This window comes from Oncorhynchus tshawytscha, linkage group LG13 (genome assembly GCF_018296145.1).
Source record: "Oncorhynchus tshawytscha isolate Ot180627B linkage group LG13, Otsh_v2.0, whole genome shotgun sequence".
Lineage (NCBI taxonomy): Eukaryota > Metazoa > Chordata > Actinopteri > Salmoniformes > Salmonidae > Oncorhynchus > Oncorhynchus tshawytscha.
This window is the reverse complement of record NC_056441.1, coordinates 34,135,052-34,158,628: the sequence shown is the minus strand read 5'-3', so window position 1 is coordinate 34,158,628 and position 23,577 is coordinate 34,135,052. Positions and strand designations below refer to the sequence as shown.

Here is a 23,577-nt window from a genome sequence, read left to right as displayed (position 1 = left end):
TTATCAATATTTATGCACATGCACAAAAGGGATTTAATTACAATTATAAACCTGGTTCAAACCCTGAATGCTGCTTGGCTGAAAGCCTTGGTATATCAGACCATATACCACCGGTATGACAGACAATTACTTTTTACTGTTCAAATTACATAGCAATAAGGCACCCCAGGGGGTTGTGTTATATGGCCAATATACCACCACTAATGACTGGATTAGCAGTGTATTAATAAACCAATTAGGCACATTTGGGCAGACTTGATACAATATTCTGAACTGAATGGAATGGTTCATTGGATCAGTCTAAAACGTTGCACATACATTACTGCCATCTATTGGCCAAAGTCTAAATTGTGCCTAAACTTGAATAATACATTGTGGCCTTTCTCTTCAATTTCAAATATGATTAAAAATAAATAAAAAAATACACGTTTTTTCTTTGTTTTATCTTTTACCAGATCTAATGTGCTATATTCTACTTAATTTCACATTTCCACAAACTTCAAAGTGTTTTCTTTCAAATGGTTTCAAGAATATGCATATCCTTGCTTCAGATCCGGAGCTACAGACAGTTAGTTACATTTGGGTATGTCATTTTAGGCGAACATTTAAAAAAAAGGATCCGATCCTTTTCCTTTATAGCAGTCAAACGAGTTAAATTTAACATCCATTGATGGAAGATGATCTGGCGAGTTTAATAAAGGCAAATGATCTTTTCTCTTATGATATAGTCAAATGATTTTATTATGTCATGTCATAGCTAGCAACAATTATTATTTTGAGGAAAACCGAATATTGCTTCAAATGTTGGTACAAGTTACTACAATATTCCTTCTTAGTTGACTCGATAACAATATGGGAAAAGGTTTATTGTATAAATATGGCACCGTAAAAAAAAGGGCTCATTTTCAGACCTTTTGAGCAGTTTTTAACATTTTAGCTGTTTAAAACCACAAGGTGGTAATATAACAGCCGTTTGAGTAACTTTGTTTGACAAAAAGACAGCACGGGATGATTCCCTAGTTGTCTGATTGCCCTTTTAGCCGAATGTATGTACATTGGAATAATGTATATTTTATATTTGTAATGAATTACATGTTAATTGAATACGTTTTGTGTTGCATTTTGGTAAATGTGGTGTACTACTACTCGGGCCGAATTTCATGATCAAATTTGGAACAACAAGTATCTCAGGACACGTGGTAGCTAGGAGCAAAAATAATGTATCTAGATGAATACATCTAAATGATATGTCAGCTCAATATACTAAATTAAGATTGAGGAAAAACACGTTAGAAACCATAATGTCTTCGGGAGAAAAAAAAACTACATTGGTCGCATGTGGAAGTAATCGAGGAACGCTTCCAGTCGACGACAGTTTATGACGTTGAGCTCTATTTTTTGGGTCCATATCAATACTTTCTGATGAATTGCACGGACGTTTGCCATTGTAAATCACTTATTTCTCAAGCCAAAAAGAAAGAGGACCCGCTAACGCCACAATAGTAGCAGGCATGTCAGAGTCTGGTCACACGCGGTTTTGTGCAATTAACGTTAGCTAGCTACTGTGTTTTCCTTTCGTGAACTGCTCGGTCTTGCCAGACATATTTAGTAACGTTAATGTATTATTGCAGAAATGTAACAGGAGTCGACTGTAGTTGCTAGCAAACGTTACATAAAACCACTATTACCAAATAATAGAAGAGGAAAGAGAGGACTTAAACGTTACATGTTGGGCATTAGCTACAAGGTAGCGTTGCAACTTGGCAATAATACTTAACGTTACCTAGCTTAGCTTTACTTGCTAGCGTACTAGTGTGGGTTCGCTACTTTGACAGGTCTCATTACTCTTAACACTTGCAATATTAGCTACAAATGTTACTAACAGCGAACACCTTAGTTAAAGTTAGTTAGCTCGCTGAATTATCTGGTTGGCAGTGCCGTTGAGCATTCAACGGGTAACGAACCTAGCCATCTTATTTTAAGTTATTTGTACGAACATATTTGCCCTATTTTGCCACAATGTTCAAGCTTTGTCTTCAGATAGCTCTACGACCCACCATCCCAACAAGAGCAGTGCTGGAAAGTGTCACGGTCAGAAAGGTTTTGAAGGTGTCCCACTTGCAAAGTTGTTGGATGGGAACGCTCGGACGCAACGAGCCGCGGGAACCCCTAAACTCTCCGAAAAGAGCGAAAGAATTCATCTACAGCCTTCACCCCAAAGAAAGAAAATGCTTGCTGAAAGAACTGCAGAGCTTTGAATCCATAGCTATAGCTCAAGGTAAGATAAAAGCAAGTTTCCCTCCCATTTTTATAATGATTGACATTCCCTCCCTCCCTCTGCAGGCAGGGTGACATTGTGTTTCCTATTCTTATAGTGATGTCAGGAATGTTGAAACTTCCCACCCCCAGTTAGTCGCTATCGTGGTGGGAACAGTGTCCTCCACTTTTATATATTGGGATATTCTGGGCAACATTTCAGTCATATATTTGTCATCCTTATTTTTGTATTTTCAATAGTCACTATTAGGATAAAGTAATTGCTTTTGTCAAGTCAACTGACAGGCTACCATTTCATTAATTTCATTTTTCTTAACTTTTGTTTGACCAGCACAACTATGGGTATTTTTTGTTGTTGTTTTATCCTGAAGAAGTTCCTAATACGGTGTAAAGTGTCCCTCAGCTTTGTAGTTTAACATTTGTAGCCTTTTTGAATGGTCTTCAAGTGCAAAAACTTTGAAGGTGTCCCATTTGCAAAGTTGTGGCAGAAGTAATTTCATCCACAAACACACACAAAAAAAAAATGATATATACACACACACACACACACACACACACGTGTGTTGACAACACTTAGAATTATTGGATTTGGCTATTTCAGCAACACCCGTTGCTTACATGTGTATAAAATCGAGCACACAGCCATGCAATCTCAATTGGCAGTTGAATGGCCTTACTGAAGAGCTCAGTTACTTTCAACGTGGCACCAACAAGTCAGTTTGTCAAATTTCTGCACTGTTAGAGCTGCCCCGGTCAACTGTAGGTGCTGTTTATGTGAAGTGAAAACGTTTAGAAGCAACAACGGCTCAGCCGTGACGTGGTAGGCCACACAAGCTCCCAGAACGGGGCTGAAGTGCGTAGTGTGTACAAAATCGTCTGTCCTCGGTTGCAACACTTACTACCGAGTTCCAAATTGTTTCTGGAAGCAACATCAGCATGAGAACTGTTTGGCTGAAACTTAATGAAATGGGTTTCCATGGCCCACCAGCCACACACAAGCCTAAGATCACCATTTGCAATACCAAGCTTCGGCTGGAGTGGTGTAAAGCTCGCTGCCATTGGACTCTGGAGCAGTGGAAACACGTTCTCTGGAGTGATGAATCATGCTTCGCTAGCAGGCAGTCCGACAATTGAATCTGGCAGATACCAGGGGAAGACTACCTGCCCCAATGTATAGTGCTAACTGTAAAGTTTGGTGGAGGAGGAATAATTGTCTGCAGCTGTTTTTCATGGTTTGGGCTAGGCCCCAGTGAAGGGAAGTCTTAACGCTACAGCATACAATGACATTCTAGATGATTCTGTGCTTGCAACTTTGTGGCAACAGTTTGGGGAAGGCCCTTTCCTGGGATAACTGCCTGTTCAGGGGCAGAACGACAGATTTGTACCTTGTCAGCTCGGGCATTTGAACTTGCAACCTTTCAGTTACTAGTCCAACGCTCTAACCACTAGGCTACCCTGTCGCCCCAATGTTGAAATGAAATGCTTTTTCACTCATTTGATGATAGAATCAGAGTTTCTAAACCCAGAGGCCAAACATTGAGAGGAATGCTTGCGAAACGGTAAACAGACAAGGCCAGGGTTTGAGAAGTGAAAAATTCTTCCTTATTGCTTAATTTTCACAATCTAAAGGCACAACCTCAATTTGAGACAATGTCTTAAAGCCCCAGTGCAGTCAAAAACTAGATTTTCTTGTGTTTTCTATATACATTGCTCAAAAAAGTAAAGGGAACACTAAAATAACACATCCTAGATCTGAATGAATAAAATATTCTTATTAAATACTTTTTTCTTTACATAGTTGAATGTGCTGACAACAAAATCACACAAAAATTATCAATGGAAATCAAATTTATCAACCCATGGGAGGCCTGGATTTGGAGTCACACTCAAAATTAAAGTGGAAAACCACACTACAGGCTGATCCAAATTTGATGTAATGTCCTTAAAACAAGTCAAAATGAGGCTCTGTAGTGTGTGTGGCCTCCATGTGCCTGTATGACCTCCCTACAACGCCTGGGCATGCTCCTGATGAGGTGGCGGATGGTCTCCTGAGGGATCTCCTCCCAGACCTGAACTGAAGCATCCGCCAACTCCTGGACAGTCTGTGGTGCAACGTGGCGTTGGTGGATGGAGCGAGACATGATGTCCCAGATGTGCTCAATTGGATTCAGGTCTGGGGAACGGGCGGGCCAGTCCATAGCATCAATGCTTTCCTCTTGCAGGAACTGCTGACACACTCCAGCCACATGAGGTCTAGCATTGTCTTGCATTAGGAGGAACCCAGGGCCAACCGCACCAGCATATGGTCTCAAAAGGGGTCTGAGGATCTCATCTCGGTACCTAATGGCAGTCAGGCTACCTCTGGCGAGCACATGGAGGGCTGTGCGGCCCCCCAAAGAAATCCCACCCCACACCATGACTTAGCCACCGCCAAACCGGTCATGCTGGAGGATGTTGCAGGCAGCAGAACGTTCTCCACGGCGTCTCCAGACTGTCACGTCTGTCACATGTGCTCAGTGTGAACCTGCTTTCATCTGTGAAGAGCACAGGGCGCCAGTGGCGAATTTGCCAATCTTGGTGTTCTCTGGCAAATGCCAAACGTCCTGCACGGTGTTGGGCTGTAAGCACAACCCCCACCTGTGGACGTCGGGCCCTCATACCACCCTCATGGAGTCTGTTTCTGACCATTTGAGCAGACACATGCACATTTGTGGCCTGCTGGAGGTCATTTTGACAGTGCTCCTCCTTGCACAAAGGCGGAGGTAGCAGTCCTGCTGCTGGGTTGTTGCCCTTCTACGGCCTCCTCCACGTCTCCTGATGTACTGGCCTGTCTCCTGGTAGCGCCTCCATGCTCTGGACACTACGCTGACAGACACGGCAAACCTTCTTGCCACAGCTCGCATTGATGTGCCATCCTGGATGAGCTGCACTACCTGAGCCACTTGTGTGGGTTGTAGACCCGTCTCATGCTGGTAATGAATGGTGTGGCTGTTGAACAAGTTGAGGAGACTAAATTGCTTGGTTTTACTTAGTGATGCACCGATATTACATTTTTGGCCGATACTGATATTTTCCTTGCCAAAAAAAACGATACTGATCTTTTTTTACATTTTTAAATCAGCATTCTAGTACAGTTAAATAGTTAACACACACACATGGACGCAGCGGTCTAAGGCACTGCATCTCAGTGCAAGAGATGTCACTGCGTCCCTGGATTGAATCAAGGCAGCATCACATCAGGCCGTGATTGGGAGTCCCATAGGGCGGCGCACAATTGGCCGGTGGTCTGTGGTTTGGCCGGGATAGGCCGTCATTGTAAATAATAATTTGTTCTTCACTGACTTGCCTAGTTTAAATAAAGGTTACACGCACCACGCTGACCAAAAAGTTATTTTGTTGGCATTTATGTATTAGAGGTCGACCGATTATGATTTTTCGACGCCAATACCGATTATTGGAGGACCAATAAAGCCAATACCGATTAATCGGTAATAATGACAATTACAACAATACTGAATGAACACTTATTTTAACTTAATATAATACATCAATAAAATCAATTTAGCCTCAAATAAATAATGAAACATGTTCAATGCTTGATGCACAACGAAGAGCTGCTGTTTAAAGCAAGGGGAGCAAGGGGAACAATTACTAGAAGGCTCAGAGCGAGTGACATTTGAAATGCTATTAGCGCGAGCTAACTAGCTAGCCATTTCACTTCGGTTACACCAGCCTCATCTCGGGAGTTGATAGGCTTGAAGTCATAAACAGCGCAATGCTTGACGCACAACGAAGAGCTGCTGGCAAAACTCACAAAAGTGCTGTTTGAATGAATGTTTACGCGCCCGCTTCTGCCTACCACCGCTCAGTCAGATACTTAGATACTTGTATGCTTGTATGCTCAGTAAGATTATATGCAACGCAGGACACGCTAGATAATATCTAGTAATATCATCAACCATGTGTAGTTAACTAGTGATTATGGTTGATTGTTTTTTATAAGATAAGTTTAATGCTAGCTAGCAACTTACCTTGGCTTACTGCATTCGCGTAACAGGCAGTCTCTGTGTGGAGTGCAATGAGAGAGAGGCAGGTCGTTATTGTGTTGGACAAGTTAACTGTAAGGATGCAAGATTGGATCCCCCAAGCTGAAAATCTGTCGTTCTGCCCCTGAACAAGGCAGTAACCCACCGTTCCTAGGCCATCATTGAAAATAAGAATGTGTTCTTAACTGACTTGCCTAGCTAAATAAAGGTATAAAAAATATTAATACAATTTTAAAAATCGGCGCCCAAAAATACAGATTTCCGATTGTTATGAAAACTTGATATTGGCCCTAATTAATCGGCCATTCCGATTAATCGGTCGACCTCTATTACGTATGTTCCCATTACCAGTAAAACATAATCAAAACCTATTTCTTTCACTTGCTGTGCTGTTTCGTTGTTCATTTTATTCAGTTTCATTCTCAACCAGGATTTCTCATACTATGGAACACCGTTTGGGTCTTGGCGTGTCAAAAAGGATACACGTCAAATAACACTATTCGACACGTCAAATAACACTATTCGACACGTCAGGACCTGAATACGACTGCACGTCACATAATAATTGAGCGCGTTCATTAATTTTTTCTTTTTACGTTATTACACATTGATTACACTCACTCGTATTTCATATGTGACAACGATTCATGACCAATGCTGGTCATTAAAAAAAAGCTAGCTAACTAGCTCATGGATGCAAACAATGTTCATCCCCAAAAACATAGCAAAACGTCAATCTGTTTCAGTAGCTATAGTTAGCTAGCTAACTATATAGCTAGGTGTCATCTAAAATAACCCTAATTTATAAGACAGTTCTTACTTGATTAATGGTGGTCGGACCCATCTTTGTGACTCTATCCACAATAGTTGACTTTGCGGTTAGCCTTCAAAATAAAAGTATGTCATTGACAGTGATGCAAATTAATACAAATAGTATAATTATGCCATAATTGAATAGATCATGCTAAATGTGGTTGGAATGTTATATAAAATCAACTATTTGTTCATTTGACAATCTGTTGAAATCACACTAGATGTATTATACTTTAGAATTGCTTTGGGGGCATACTTATTTCATTGCACAGCCTTACCTATGGATTGTGGATCAATGACATGGGGTATCAGTCTACTCAGTGACACCCAGAGAACATTAGCACCATAGCCCTTTTTGCTGGACTCTGAAACAACTGTAAATTGAGCCACATTTATTGTCAACCTATGTGTGTTGAACACTATTCCTAATGAAAAACAATACTGTGTGGATGTTTTGGAGTCTAACTCTTGAGGAGGACTTTTGGAAAAAATATCTTGTGTATTGAGTTGACTGATACCCCATTTCATTGATCCCCAATCCTTAGGGAAAGCTGTACAGTGCAATATGAATGTCAATTCACACAATAGGCTGACTGGGGAGGTGATTTCACACAGTCACTGTCCCGCGATAAGAGCTACAACGCTAATATTTGTGTAAACTCTTCACAGTTGTGTTCTGTGGGTGTCACCGAGTAAACTGATACCCCATTTCATTGCTTCACATTCCAACCTTGTTTAACATGATTTAGTCTAACTATGGCATGATTCCACCAATTGTGTAACCTTCTGTATCACTTTCAAAGAGGTACTTTTATTTCGAAGGCAAACCGCAAATTCCACTATTGTGCCTAATCCTTATTGTGGCTAGCTTCATAACACATAACCCGGTCCGGTCGAGCCTCACTAGCCAGATGAAGCTATCTGGCTGCTTATAATGTTAGCTTTGGGCAACAGGGATAAGTAGCTGGCTAGCTATTTATTTTCATGAACTGAAGTTCAATTTCATTAGGCAACCTAGCTAATACTTACTCATAAGGATTCCTAAATCGTTGCTAAGAATAATGAAAATTACTGCAGTTTCTACTGGTCATTGTTTTCAGGCTGATTGTATTGGGGCAAGCTAGGTACCAAGCTAAAGCTAGCTAGTTACCCCAGAAGTTGCAGTCAAACAAATAATGCTTTATTACCAACGCGGTATTGTAATCACATCGTTCGTGGCCAGTGTTTGCTTGTTTGCAGACGTTTTTGTACAGCTTTGACAGTGCTACTGATTGTAGTGGTGGAGCTTGGCTTGCATGTGCAAATTCAGAACACACAACATTCTATAATAGAACTGGGTTATTTGACGTATCTTTTTTTGACACCCAAACGGCGTTCCATAGTATGTCGTGAAGCTAATAGCAGTGACGCCATTACTGTGTAACTCCGGTAGGGCAACATCTGAAAAATAGCGCTCTTGGTAGTCGAAAGCCAAAATCACCCTTGACAGAGAACGGTTGATTGTCAAGGGCAATGAATTCCATTATCTTTGCATTAATGGATTTCGCATTTGAGTTGTCTCGCTGAAACGTTCTTACTCTTCAAATGACTGCTCGACTTGTTGACTGCTCATTCCACACAGCAGACATTGTGGGCTAGGTTAGGAATTCTGTGTTGCACGTGTAGCGCAACATTAAAGTTGACGCCATTACGTCATGTACCTACGTTATATAGGTATGCACGTCAGCTTTGACATCGGTTTTTAACATCGGCATTAAACTAGACATCGGGCCGATACCGATATTGTCATTTTTAGCTAATATCGTCCGATTCCGATATGTTCACCAATGTTTTTTAAAATTTGATTTATTATTATATATTTTTATTTTTTTATTTAAAATCATATCGTGCATCCCTTGTAAACTGTCATGGTCAAAACCTATAGATTCAATGTTGTTAAGATGGGGAGAGGTTTGTCCATAGTAAAGATGCTCTGCTTTTTTGACACTGCACAGAGCACGTCCTGCAGGCTTTAGTTTTATCTAATCTTGATTATTGTTAAGTCATATTGTCAAGTGCTGCAAAGAAAGTCCTAGTTAAGCTGCAGCTGGCCCAGAACAGAGCGGCTCTTCATTGGCTAAGAGTTGAGGAAAGACTGACTGCATAACTTGTTTTTATAAGAAACATTATTGTGTTGGAAATTCCCAATTGTTTGCATAGTCAACTTACACACAACACTGACACACGCACACTTACCCCACCACTTACCCTACCAGACATGTCTTTTCACAGTCCCCAGGTCCAGAACAAATTCAAGGAAACGTACAGTATTATTCAGAGCCATGAGTGCATGGAACTCCCATCTTAAATAGCGCAAGTGAACAGCAAACCTGGTTTTTTTTTTTTTTAAACAGTGACCTTCTTGTTGTGTGTATCTCATAAATGCGCACACACACTACATGTTTATGTTTTTAAATGTATGTAAATTGTAAAGTCTTTTGTCTCTAATGTATTTTTTGTAATGTCGGACCCCAGTACGACTAGCTGTCGCCATTGGCGTCGGCTAAGGGGATCCTAATAAATCAAAATCCTCGACTTTAACCCTGGGAGAAATATGTAAGCTTGAAGTACAGTGACCTTTTCCAGAGCTCATTCCTGACCCTCCCTCATGCCAGCTGGTCTATCTTGGAGCAGGCCTCTGACAGATGGGCTCTCTCCACCATGTCCCTGTTATGCCAGCCTCTGGTAAATACCCAGGAAACCACTTGAGCACTATTAGCCCTGATGCCTCCTTGGTCATGCATTCAGAGTTTTAAATGGACAACCATCATGCAATTCAGGTTCTCCTTTTCCCAGAAGTGTTCACTCTATATATGAATGAGTGCAGTGGCTAATGAGAAGAGACTAATGTTTTGCACTGGTGCTCATTATAGTTTTATTTTTATAGTAAAATTGTAGAGGGTTCACGAGGTAGACCTAGGCGTTTATCTTCTTTAAATGTACATCCAATGTCAATGCATTATGAGGATAATTTTCTCTTGCTGTTTGAACTGAAATGATAAAAGCCACCCAGTCAGGAGTTAAAGTGAGTTAACTTTTGACATCCAGTACATATCGTACCTCATAGCTTATTATTAAATGTTTGAGGAATTGAGGAAGACCTACCCAGTCAGGTGAGTTAAACTGTAGTGTGACAATGTACTTCAGCTGTCAGTAGATGAAGCCCTTTTTCCATAAAGGTCCCAGTGAAACTACCTTTACACACAGTCATGCCCAACTCTTCTTTTTATGTGCCCCGTATCCCCCTTTCCCCCCCCTCCAGACTCTGAGGTGTCCAGCTGCACAAGCCAGTTGCGTGGCCAGAGTGAGACACCTGAAGGAGAAGTGGGGTTACAGGGTACAACAATGTGTGTTTTTCTCACGGACGGACTGCCAACATTTCCCTTACCTGCTTTGTGTACCTTCAGTGTTTCCCCTAAGAACACAAGCTGGGGTTTTCAGGAATTGTTGTTTTCATTTTATCTCCTGCTCTCAATGACATCACCAGCCAATTCTATATTAACCCCAAATGATGTTTTGCTAATGTAACGTTACTGTAACTTAGCTAACAATTATTACATACTGTACATATATTAATAGGGTTGGTTCATGGATATAGTTAGAGGATGCCACATGTCTGTGAGAGTACATTTTCTTCTACTACTATGAGTGTTGTTTGAATCGGTATAAAGCCAAGGTTGGTGATTTACTGCCACCTGCAGTTATAGAATGTTTGCTCATGAGTCTAATTCATTGGCTGATCCCTCCTGATGTCCAGGATGGAATTATGTGATCCTTCCTTAACCAATAAGAAGGCCCACCCAGTGACTCCTTAAAAATGGTGAAAGTCCTCAATGTTGCTGCCCATGCTAAAACAGGCTTTTGGGCAAGAGTCTTCTATCTACATTATCTCTGGGTTGGCTACACTAGTTACCTTGGCGGTTTCTCGGACGATCTGATGAGAATCTGACAAAGATATATAAGTTGTTGTAACTTGTCACTCTGATCTTAAACTCTAATCTGCAGGAATATTGTTGTTGTTCCGGCAATGATTTAGCTGCAGCAGTGCGCTGCTGCTAAATGAATATAGGGGAAACACTGACGTTACTCAAGTTTGTCCATACTGTTGCTACATTATCAGCTGGCATGACAATCCAATGCTGCTGCCTTGTTCCATGTTACTCTGTGTTCAACATGAAATCCCTAGGAGAGTCAGTTTAGTGATACAGGTAACTCTTTTCTTTTTTCACATTCTTGTTTGTCACTAGTTGTGAGGCTTGTGATTACAACATCGGCCTAAACAGCGTTCAACACAGAAATTGCCCTGAATGTCAAGGGGCACTGTGGCATTTCAGTAATGGGCTATTTAATATGTTAATCCTGTGAACCAAACCTTAAGGCCCTATTCCCACTACGAGATATGAAGGAGAGTCTGAGGAGCGGAGTGGCAAAAAGGATTTCTACTTTTCAATTCACATTACATCCTTACCTTTCGTTGTGGCTGGCGATGCGACACTCTTGGTCCGCAGCTCAAATTGACCTTCAATATCACAGTAGTCAGTAAGCACAAACTATTCAACAATGACAAACTTTTCTTTGAAAACATTTTACACTATTGAATAATGCAACCAACCCATATGACAATTTACAAGCATGTGCAGACAAAGGGTTTATTTTCTCGTCTGTAGGCTAGTCATTTCATTTGTCTTGAAGCTAAAATGTAGAGTTGCTAGCTGCATGTCTTCATCAAGTAACGTTAGACAATCTAAAATTAACGATTTTAAACCTCATTTGCATATAAAGTACAGAAGGCCTACTTTACAACAAACCAGGCTTCATTTTTTTAATCAATATCATGCAAATCATTACATGTGCTAAAAGCAAATTGCAACTGAAAACGTGGGTATAAGTGAATGCACTGCGACAAGCTGTTTTATATGGAAGCCCAAGCCCACTACCAAAATAGTTTTTATAAATTGCCTTATGATTTGTCAATGTGCACAATTAGTCTGTGCTTCAGTCTGATCAACTGTAGCTTACTGATAACAACCACAGCTGCAGGTAGCCTAGAGAAGCCTAAGTAAAAAATGAATGGAAGTAAATATGGAAGTAGTTTAGTGGCTAAAATAAGGGGTTAAATAGGTGATCTTTCTTATCGCTCAGATATGAGACACTTCACAACAAACTTAAAACATTTTTTTATATAAACGTTTATGGTCTAAATTCAACGTTTCATCCATAGATTTTTTTTAGTACCTTAAGGAGTCTTAAAATTGAATAGCTAAATGATTACCATCACTATAAAGTGATGATTTTATTTTTATATTGTTATGGTCCTTAGGTTGTCTGAGCAAGATAGTAGTTAGATTCCATAGAGATTGTAAAATGAGTCCACTGCCCTAACTTCTTCACTGGGAAACAACACATATTGGCACATCTCCCTGTTCCGCTCCAATTTAATATGGGAAATATTTACATCCACTACTTTAATTGGGGAGAATTAATTGGCCCTCAAAAGAATAGCAGACTAAAGATGAACACATCTCCTCTCCAATTCCGTCCTAGCAGCAGGTTGTCCTGCACTTCCCCTGTTAAGCCTTTCTAATGTGTTGGAGTGCCAGTTCCTCAGAACTGTGACAGCGGACAGATGGTGGTGACGATTGCCACAGACAGCAGGAGTAGACACTTCTGTAATTAGGCAGTTTCACATGCACCACTTCACCTAAGCTCTGAGGGAAATGACTCATCAGCACTGCTGCTGCCTGCTGTGACCGTTATTGTTTAGAAGGGTAATATAGCGGGCGGGGTTGGACATTGGAGTGACCGATGACAAATATGTAGCCTTATGCTATATCTCATTGAACATTGCCTGAAGTCATTGCCAGAAGTCTAGTGGCTGCAGATTGCACAGATATCAATTTTTGTCATCTAGAAGTTTATTGATATTTTCCCATCAGCCAAGTGTCCTCGAGTCAACAGAAATTAAATAAACTTTTGTTGTGTAGCATTGTGTTGTGCCGCACGATGTTGTTGCATGGCCTTTAGCTGCAAGGTGTCGTTGCATGGCCTTGTGCCGCAAGGCGTTGTGTTGCATGGCCTTGAGCCGCTAGGCGTTGTTGCCTTAGGGTTACCTACAGACTTTGACCATGCCCCCTGCTCAACTCGTTTACTCGGACACTAGCAAGCAGTTTATTATGGGTTTTAGAGCGACACTCTCCCTCAGTGGGAGGTTCTACACTCCACACTGAAAGCCTGTTCTCTTCTATGAGCTGCTGTGCAGTCATGAGCATATTGACCCGCTGTTCTGATTAATTAGTATTCCATGACGGTCAATAGTATTTCCATTCTCATTAAAGTCACCTCGTCAGCTGGCGGTCACCTCGCCTTTATTCTTGGGTTCACTTTTCCAGAAATAGCACCCCAGCCCCTCTTGTCTCAAGGTAGGGTCCTTGACCTTTCCAAACGGCATTCATGTTAGAGGTGTGAATCTGTTTAGCACTGGGGTTTGTGTTAGTCTTTCTCAATGAATGAGAGACTACGTAATTTGATAACTGTAATGGGAGACTTTCATGTCTGTCTGAATTCACTCCCACAAAACAGTTGACTGTCTAGTAGTCCTATGACTTTTTAAACACACTAACACATTCACTTGGAACATGCCCCTTTAGTTCTCAATGAATATCCTACCAAGAATCTGTTTCTCACAAGACTATAGAATACGGAGCCTCTTGGACAGAGCTGAGTAGTCAGCATTATACAGTGAACATGTTTATATTTGTGCTGAAGAGTTTGCAGTCTACACCTCTGTGCAAAACGTTTTGGGAGAGAAAGCATGAGGGTTGATCAGAATCTGACATTTCTACCCCAGTGCACATCATTTTTCAGATATGAATCTTTGTTTTTGATCTTGTCTTTCAGAGACTCAAGAGGCTTCACCGCTTACTCAAGCTCAGATCAAATACGGTAAGATAAAAGCGGTCTCTCAAATTATGAATGTAATTTTCTTTATACCATAGAGATTTATAGCTCAAAAGTGCTCAGTGGGATCAAAAGGGTCTATGCTTCCGTAGTCACATTATACCCCTTTGAAAGCGGTTTCTCAAAACGAATTAATTATGGCCTTATCAGCTTTTGTTTCCCAGCAGCTCTACCCGTGCTATTTCTCTTAATGAACCCACAAAATAAACTTAGCAAAAGAAGAAACGTCATCTCAGTGTCTACTGCGTTTATTTTCAGCAAACTTAATGTGTAAATATTTGTATGAACATAAGATTCAACAACTGAGACAAACTGAACAAGTTCCACAGACATGTGACTAACAGAAATGGAATCCTGAACAAAGGGAGGGATCAACATCAAAAGTAACAGTCAGTATCTGGTGTGGCCACCAGCTGCAATAAGTACTGCAATAAGTACTGCAGTGCATCTCCTCATGGACTGCACCAGATTTGCCAGTTATTGCTGTGAGATGTTACCCCACTCTTCCACCAAGGCACCTGCAAGTTCCCGGACATGTCTGGGGGGGAATGGCCCTAGCCCTCACCCTCCGATCCAACAGGTCCCAGACCCAGACGTGCTCAATGGGATTGAGGTCCGGGCTCTTCAGGATGAGCCTGCAGGAGGGTACCACATGGAGGAGGATGTCTTCCCTGTAACGCACAGCGTTGAGATTGCCTGCAATAACAACAAGCTCAATCCGATGATGCTGTGACACACTGCCCCAGACCATGACGGACCCTCCAAATTAATCCAGCTCCAGAGTACAGGCCTCGGTGTAACGCTCGTTCCTTCGATGATAAACCCGAATCAGACCATCACCCCTGGTGAGGCAAAACCGCCACTCGTCAGTGAAGAGCACTTTTTCCAGTCCTGTCTGGTCCAGCGACGGTGGGTTTGTGCCCATAAGCGACATTGTTGCCGGTGAGGACCTGCCTTCCAACAGGCCTTCAAGCCCTCAGTCCAGACTCTCTCAGCCTATTGCGGACAGTCTGAGCACTGATAGAGGGATTGTGCGTTCCTGGTGTAACTCGGGCAGTTATTGTTGCCATCCTGTACCTGTCCCGCAGGTGTGCTGTTCGGATGTACCGATCCTGTGCAGGTGTTGTTACACGTGGTCTGCCACTGCGAGGACGATCAGTTTTCCATCCTGTCTCCCTGTAGCGCTGTCTTAGGCATCTCACAGTACGGATATTGCAATTTATTGCCCTAGCCACATCTATAGTCCTCATGCCCCCTTGCAGCATGCCTAAGGCACGTTCACGCAGATGAGCAGGGACCCTGGGCATCTTTCTTTTGGTGTTTTTCAGAGTCAGTAGAAAGGCCTCTTTAGTGTCCTAAGTTTTCATACCTGTGACCTTAATTGCTGACCGTCTGTAAGCTGTTTGGTTCTTAACGACCGTTCCACAGGTGCATGTTCATTAATTGTTTATGGTTCATTAAACAAGCATGGGAAACTGTGTTTAAACCCTTTACAAAGAAGATCTGTGAAGTTATTTGGATTTTTACTAATTATCTTTGAAAGACGGGGTTCTGAAAAAGGGACGTTTCTTTTTTGCTGAGTTTACATTAGAAAGTGTATTATGAGGGGAAATGTTCATGTCAGCCATTGAAAAATTACTGCATGCTGTCTGTTAGTAAATACATTTGGATTTTCCTCAATGTCAGTAGGACACTGCCCCATAAACTTACAGTACACACAGGCACAAACAAGCAGGCATGTATGAGTCCCTTAGTGACACGTGTGTTCTGCTGCCAGTCAATGTATATTCACATGCAGAGACCTAACTCACAAGACAAGTTGATCTTAGCAGCAAATGATAAGAAAATGTTTGTTTTTATTGGGGTTCTATCTTGTTTGCAGTGCTTCTACACAATGCGATCCCCTTTATTGGTTTTGGCTTCCTGGACAATGCCATCATGATTGCAGCAGTAAGTGGTATTACTTTTTCTGGTATTTAAATGTACCTGTATTCATTGTTTAATTTGAACTAGCATTTAAAATGTATTTTGTATTTCACGTAGTTTTCTTTAGATACTGGCCGTGTCTGAATACCCATACCCTTCACGTACTACATAGTATGCAAAAAAAGAAAGTGACATAGTATGTGACATTTCAAAAATAATACTCTGACTGCGTCATCTAATGTGCGATTGCGTTGACTCCCGCCATTTGTTCATTTTGGTACAACCAGTCAATTTATCTGATTATCAGCTGTTGTCAGACATGTAAATCAGAAGAGACGAGTGAATTCTATTAGATCTAACACCAAATTGAGTATGCAGTTTAAGTATGTAGTACACTAGTATGGGTATTCGGCCACTGCCACTGTGAGGATGAAAGGGAACATTGCAAAAAAAACATTGGGTGGGAAAGTCAACATGATTGTTAGCCCACCAAGAAACAAATGTCCACGTAATATTTCTGCTTTCTTGACTTTTAGGGAACCCAGATTGAGTTGTCTATAGGTGTCACCTTTGGATTATCTACCATGGCAGGTAAGACTGTTCAATTGTGATCTGAAATGTTCAAATTTGGCAGTAGCTCCCTCAATAAACATTGGTCAGAATACTTCTCAACCTTACAGGGGTCAAATATTTTTCAATGTAACAAAAGTCTAGCCAGCCTCTACCAAATGGGTTAGATTAACTGGTGTTCTGGAGATCACATCAAAAGATACAGCATATTGTCCTTATTTCAGAGCTAAACCAAAAGTACATATTAGGTTACCATCCAGTCTTGAAAGTGATACTGGTCAATTTCTGTTTGTTTTTGTCACCACCATGTGTATTACTCCTCTCGATTCACACTGTGGCAGTAGATAGCAGTCATTTTACCCTCACTATGGGGCCTGATGGTATTTTGTAGGCTATGTTTTTGGAAGCATGTATGTATCTGTCCCTGATTTTATGAACCTCTTCAACTAACATACTTTGTCTATTTGAGGCCTGCTTGTTCCATGGATGGTTACTGCAGCTATTCACATTAGACAAAGCCCCTCCCAATAATTGTGGGATGGTTTTGTCTAGGCTATATACTTTTGTTTAGAGTGGACATACAATGCCAGACGGAAGCCACTCCTCAGTAAAAGGCCCGACAGGCCGCTTGGAGTTTCCCAAAAGGCACCTAAAGACTCTCTGACCATGAGAAACAAGATTCTCTGGTCTGATGAAACCACGTTTGAACTCTTTAGCCTGAATGCTAAGTGTCACTTCTGGAGGAAACCTGGCACCATCCTTACAGTGAAGCATGGTGGTGGCAGCATCCTGCTGTGGGGATGTTTTTCAGCGGCAGGGACTGGGTGACTAATCAGGATCAAGGCAAAGTACAGAGAGATCCTTGATGAAAACCTGCTCATGATCTCCGACTGGGGGCGAAGGTTCACCTTCCAACAGGACAACGACCCTAAGCACACAGCCAAGACAACGCAGGAGTGGCTTCGGGACAAGTCTCTGAATGTCCTTGAGTGGCCCAGCCACAGCCCGGACTTGAACCCGATCTAACATCTCTGGAGAGACCTGAAAATAGCTGCACAGTAACGCTCCCCATCCAACCTGAAAGAGCTTGAGAGGATCTGCAGAGAAGAATGGGAGAAACTCCCCAAATACAGGTGTGCCAAGCTTGTAGCAATATACCCAAGAAGACTTGAGGCTGTAATCACTGCCAAAGGTGCTTCAACAAAGTACTGAGTAAAGGGTCTGATTACTTATGCAAATGTGATATTTTTTTCTAAATTAGCAAATATGTCTAAAATCCTGTTTTTGCTTTGTCAGTATTGCCAAGGACCATACGATACGATATTATCACAATACTTAGGTGTCTATGTATTGCGATTCTCACAATACTTTGTATTGTGATTTGACACTGTGATTGCGATTTGTTCCAAAAAAAATTGATGCAGAAGGACGAGAGAGCCACGAGAAAACAATACATTTTGATGAGTCATGGAAATAAGAGCTCCCTATTTAAAGCTGCAATATTTATCTTTTTGGGGCGAATTGGCCAAATTTACATAGAAATGTGAGTTATAGATCTATAATTTGCATCCAAATCAAGTCTAAGAAGAGGTATATGTTCTATGTGTGCTACTTCTACTTTTGGTTTTGCACACCAACTGAAAATACAATATTTGTTGTTATTGAAGAGAATCAAGTGGTTTAGATGGTACAATGATTCTCTACACTAAACTGAAATTATGTAAAGTCTCATCCATGATTTACCAAATGCTGGGAGATTTGGCATCATATGCCACCATACATCCACAATGCAATTTACAGTCGCTCCTCATCCCAGTGCGATGCACAAGCAGCGTTTTCATGAGGCTTTCAGGGTTTATAGCAGTTGGATCTATGCAGTTCCTTGGGCCTGGTTCATATTATGACTGACAGCATATGAAATGAATTGATAATACAATTAGGTACACTGATCCGATTTTATAAACTGTGGAGACAGTGGCTGACCTTTTTGAACGTTTGAAAAGGAATCAACATGCCGCAACAGCTGTTAAGCATCGTTTACATGTTTAAACAAGCACCAGGAGCAGTTGTATTGAAAAATGATCTGATTTCAAGAATCGTTTGGTTTAGAGACTGTGAAATCTCATTCGTCTTCTGTTACAGCTGCAGCTCTTGGGAACCTAGTGTCAGACCTGGCTGGACTTGGGTAAGAGAACCAACCACTTCTCCATTCGGTGTAATATTTAGTCAGTTATATAACTTTCAAAGCCTTGCAAGTATTTCAGGGGTGGGGATCACAAGTTACTGGGTAGACTGGTATGATTTTGACATACACTACATTACCAAAAGTATGTGGACGCCTGCTCGCCGAACATCTCATTTCAAAATCATGGGCATTAATATTAAGTTGGTCCCCCCTTTGCTGCTACAACAGCCTCCACTCTTCTGGGAAGGTTTTCCACTACATGTTGGAACATTGCTGCAGGGACTTGCTTCCATTCAGCCACGAGCATTAGTGAGGTCGGGCACTGATGTTGGGTGATTAGGTCTGGCTCGCAGTCTGCGTTCCAATTCATCCCAAAGGTGTTCGATGGCATTGAGGTCAGGGCTCTGTTTGGGGAAGGCCAGTCAAGTTCTTCCACACCGATCTCGACAAACCATTTCTGTATGGACTTCGCTTTGTGGACAGGGGCATTGTCATGTTGAAACAGGAAAGGGCCTTCCCCAAACTGTTGCCACAAAGTGGAAGCACAGAATCGTATAAAAGGTTATTGTATGCTGTAGCGTTAAGATTTCCCTTCACTGGAACTAAGGGGCCTAGCCCGAACCATGAAAAACAGCCCCAGACCATTATTCCTCCTAAACCAAACTTTACAGTTGGCTCTATGCATTCCAGCAGGTAGCGTTCTCCTGGCATCCGCCAAACCCAGATTAGTTTGTCAGACTGCCAGATGATGAATCGTGATTCATCACTCCAGAGAACGCGTACCCACTGCTCCAGAGTCCAATGGCAGCAAGCTTTACACCACTCCAGCTAATGCTTGGCATTGCGCATGGTGATCTTAGGCTTGTGTGCTGCTGCTCGGACAAGGAAACCCATTTCATGAACCTCCAGAGGAAAAGTTATTGTGCTGACGTTGCTTCCAGAGGCAGTTTGAAACATGGTAGTGAATGTTGCAACCGAGGACCGACCATTTTTACGCGCTTCAGCACTCAGCGGACCCATTCTGTGAGCTTGTGCCTGCCTACCACTTTGCTGCTGAGCCATTGTTGCTTCTAGACTTCCCACTTCACAATAACAGCACTTACAGTTGACTGACTGGGGCAGCTCTAGCAGGGCAGAAATATTATGAAATGACTTGTTGGAAAGGTGGCATCCTATGACGGTGCCACGTTGAAAATCACTGAGCTCTTCAGTACGGGCCATTCTACTGTTTTGTCTCTGGAGATTGCATGACTGTGCTCGATTTTTATTTTTTAATACACCTGTCAGCAATGGGTGTGGCTGGAATAGCCAAATCCACTAATTTGAAGGGGTGTCCACATACTGTATGATTGTGATTATTATTTATTTTTTCTTGAAATGGAATGGTAATACAAATTTTACATGACTACCACAGCTGTGTTTCTTATTGTCTGTCTGTGGGCAGTCTTGCCGGATACGTGGAGGTCCTAGCCTCCAGGCTAGGGATGCAGGTTCCTGACCTCACACCCAAGCAGGCGGACATGTGGCAGACCAGGGTTAGCTCCCACATGGTGAGTGATTTAGAAATGATTACCTTTTATGGGCTGGTCTACTCCTGTACTAAAAATCTTAGTCTGGTTAGGGGAAACTGGCCCTATAAGGTTGAGATATTTAGATGGGTGGGTTACTAGCGATCTATGTTCAAAGATTTATGATAACCTTAATAGTAAGAGAAACATGCACAAAACTCAAACTGTTGAACTTCCCATTTGACATGCATTTTTCTCCCGTTGTGTGCAGGGAAAAGGCATTGGAGTCACAATCGGATGCATTCTCGGAATGTTCCCCCTGTTATTCCTAGGGGATGATGAGGATGAGAGCAAGAAAAAAGAAGCACACACCAACACCACAGACTCTTAACAGCATGTGAACCAGCTTTCTGGTCTCAGGGTCAATTGCAAGCTGCATCATCAGCATGATTTTAAATGAATCTCTAACTCTGGAAAACCTTTCTTCTCTATTTCATAATATAATACATGTAATTTATCCAAAGCGACATAGTCATGGGTGCACACATTTTACTTTCGGGTGGTCCCGGTAATCAAACCCACTGTGCTGGCGTTGCAAGTGCCATGCTCTACCAACTGAGCTACCAAATAACCTTCCAAAAATGTACTATGAGCCATTAGGCTTACAAAGTAGTTGCATTTGATGGCAAGTTATTTTCATAGGATGGATTTTGTAGATGAATTTGCCTAGGAGTTGAAAATGAGTTTGAGATGACTTTAAACGAATGTTTTAAGATTGTGAAACAAAGGAGTGAACTGCTACCTCGATGGCATTTTATTTTTTGGGATTTGAAACAGCAAGAGTTGAACTAGCTTGTGCAATATATCTTTTTTGTTGAGGAATTTCTGTACAATATATTATGCATTGAACTTTATTGATTTAGTTTGTCAACAAGGAAAAAGCAATTACGCTATGATTATTAGCACTACCAACCCTGTTTTTCAGACGCATAATTACAAACATACCTCTACTACACGCGCACTAAATTGAGTGGGTGTAATGCCTTGGGTTCCTAGCATGTCAGGCTTAAGTTGCCTATCTATTCTAACTGCTGATCTATGTCTCTTAGCTTTCACATGTATTTTTAGCTAAGCCAATTTTCACAGTCCATACCATAGAAGTGCCTCACTTTATTTTCTTCACATCACTCTAACCAAATGTATTTTTATGACCTTTTTAAAAACCAGCACGTAGGAGATTTAATTTTGTGAAGTATTAAACTTCATGTTTGAAAGAACGTCATTGTTAATATGCTTGATTTTAAAGAAATTAAGGAAACGAAGTAAGCTGAACAACAGAGTAAAACTGCGCACTCACTGTTTGTTGAAATGCAATTACAGCACCTACTATTCCGTTGCCATTATGATTGACTTTTTGTGGGATAGTTACTGTTTGTTCACTGATTGACAACCATTTGCTTATGGTGGCCTAATCAAACTAGTCATTTATTGTGTGAAAGGATCTTCTTTGTGTTTTCTGTCTATGAATATTGGTTTTCGTTTTTCCGTTTGCCTTTTCGTATTACAGTAAATGCAGTACTTAAACTGGAATGCCCCTCACCATGCTGCTGTATTTCCTCATGAACTGTAGAGAATGTTCATAATGACCCTTATTATTTAAACTATTACTGCCAAATGCAGTTTTCTTTTTGTCGCCAAAGTACTTGGCTGTAAAACGAAAACTGCATATTTCAGCACAACCAGACTGATAAGAAAACGGGCACCAAGGTGTAACATAAATGCTTTGATGGGTTTTGTTTGAAAGCAATGGAAATGTTCTGTTCTGGGTGACTAGTATTTCTGCAGTTTGATCATGGTCTCACTCCATCCCTTTCTTCTGCGCTAATAGAAACCATGCACTTGTTCCTCACCTCCTCTGCCCTCTGGTGGACGGAGACATTTTGTATCTGCCCCGACTCATTCTCCCTACTGCTTATCCTCCTGGCGACCTCTGGTCTTGCTTGTTGCACCACTGTTCTGGGCTTGCTGGAGACTCCTGGTCACATGTGCCCTTCAGCTGTTTTAGGCTCTACGGCTCCAGAGACCCTTGATCCACACGCTCTGTCCTCTTCTATTTGGTGTTTGTCTAACTCTACTCCATTGGTCTCCTCTATAGCCTCGGGAAAACCCAGACATATGTTGGAACATGTTAATGTGGAAGGTAAGCCATCTTGCATCTCTAGGATGTATTTGGCTCTTGCCAATTTTCTCCTGCAATCTTCATGGGATCTCCATCTCTTTCTGTCTTTTCACCTGAACACTTGTTCTCTATCCCAAACATGTACATCAAGTTTCCTTCAATCTTGTTTGGTGTTCTGTTCTCCAGTTTGATTCCTGTGGTATGGTTCTCTGTTTGTCTGTTTTGCCATCTGTATCTGAACCTCACTCCCTGTCATTGCTTTCCAACTCTTCTCTCCCTTCTTGGCTATTGGTCCACCATGATATCAAAGCACACCTCGTCTGATTCTTTTTTTCTCTTTGTCACCATTAATGACATGATAGAAAGTCTGGCATGGTAATAAGAACTATTCATTTAAACAAACATGGACTTATTTAATGTTCATCCCCACTCCCATGTAAATGACAGGTGCATAAAATGTATCTATGCTGCCATGTTTACATACTTATGCCAACAAAAATAGAGAAAATACTGTTTGATCGCTCTTGTATTTTGCAATGATTTAATAAACCGATTGGAACTATTTCACCATTTGACCTCTAGGCTTTATGGGTATTATGACTCATACTGTGGTACTCTATACTAATCAACTGAAATATGTTAATCCCATGCTAAATTGGCCTGGGTGGGGCTACATCATTTGTGGGGGGTGACATGTTTACTGTTGCCTTGTTTCTATTGTGGCATTGTGTTTCTGTGCACCAATGGAAAGTCTACAAAACTATGAGTAACCAGCCTATGTATTGAATACATGGAATTGGATTGTGATACTGATGAATGAATCCTGCACACTGTGTGTGTGTATATATGTAGGGGGGGGGGAGTATTTAGTCAGCCATCAATTGTGCAAGTTCTCCCAAATAAAAAGAAAAGAGGCCTGTAATTTTCATCATGGGTACACTTCAACTATGACAGACAAAATGAGAAAAATATATCCAGAAAATCACATTGTAGGATTTTTAATGAATTTATTTGCAAATTATGGTGGAAAATAAGTATTTGGTCAATAAAAGTTTATCTTTTGGAAACCAATGTACT

The 23,577-nt window shown here is 41.4% G+C and overlaps 1 protein-coding gene across 2 annotated transcripts; it reads left to right on the top strand.

Moving 5' to 3' along the window:
- The first annotated feature begins 1,317 nt into the window (after positions 1-1,317).
- Positions 1,318-23,075, top strand: tmem65 (transmembrane protein 65). 2 transcript variants are annotated; one of them, XM_024441552.2, is made up of 9 exons: positions 1,318-1,747; positions 2,041-2,278; positions 10,438-10,512; positions 14,073-14,117; positions 16,015-16,082; positions 16,595-16,649; positions 18,771-18,813; positions 20,258-20,363; positions 20,593-23,075. In XM_024441552.2, the coding sequence occupies exons 1-9, from the start codon at positions 1,727-1,729 to the stop codon at positions 20,710-20,712; spliced, it is 771 nt and encodes a 256-aa protein (XP_024297320.1). In that variant the 5' UTR covers positions 1,318-1,726; the 3' UTR covers positions 20,713-23,075. The 2 variants fall into 2 exon arrangements, with proteins under 2 accessions (XP_024297320.1, XP_024297321.1); XM_024441553.2 differs by lacking the exon at positions 10,438-10,512 and having other exon boundaries at positions 1,338-2,278.
- The last annotated feature ends 502 nt before the right edge of the window (positions 23,076-23,577 follow it).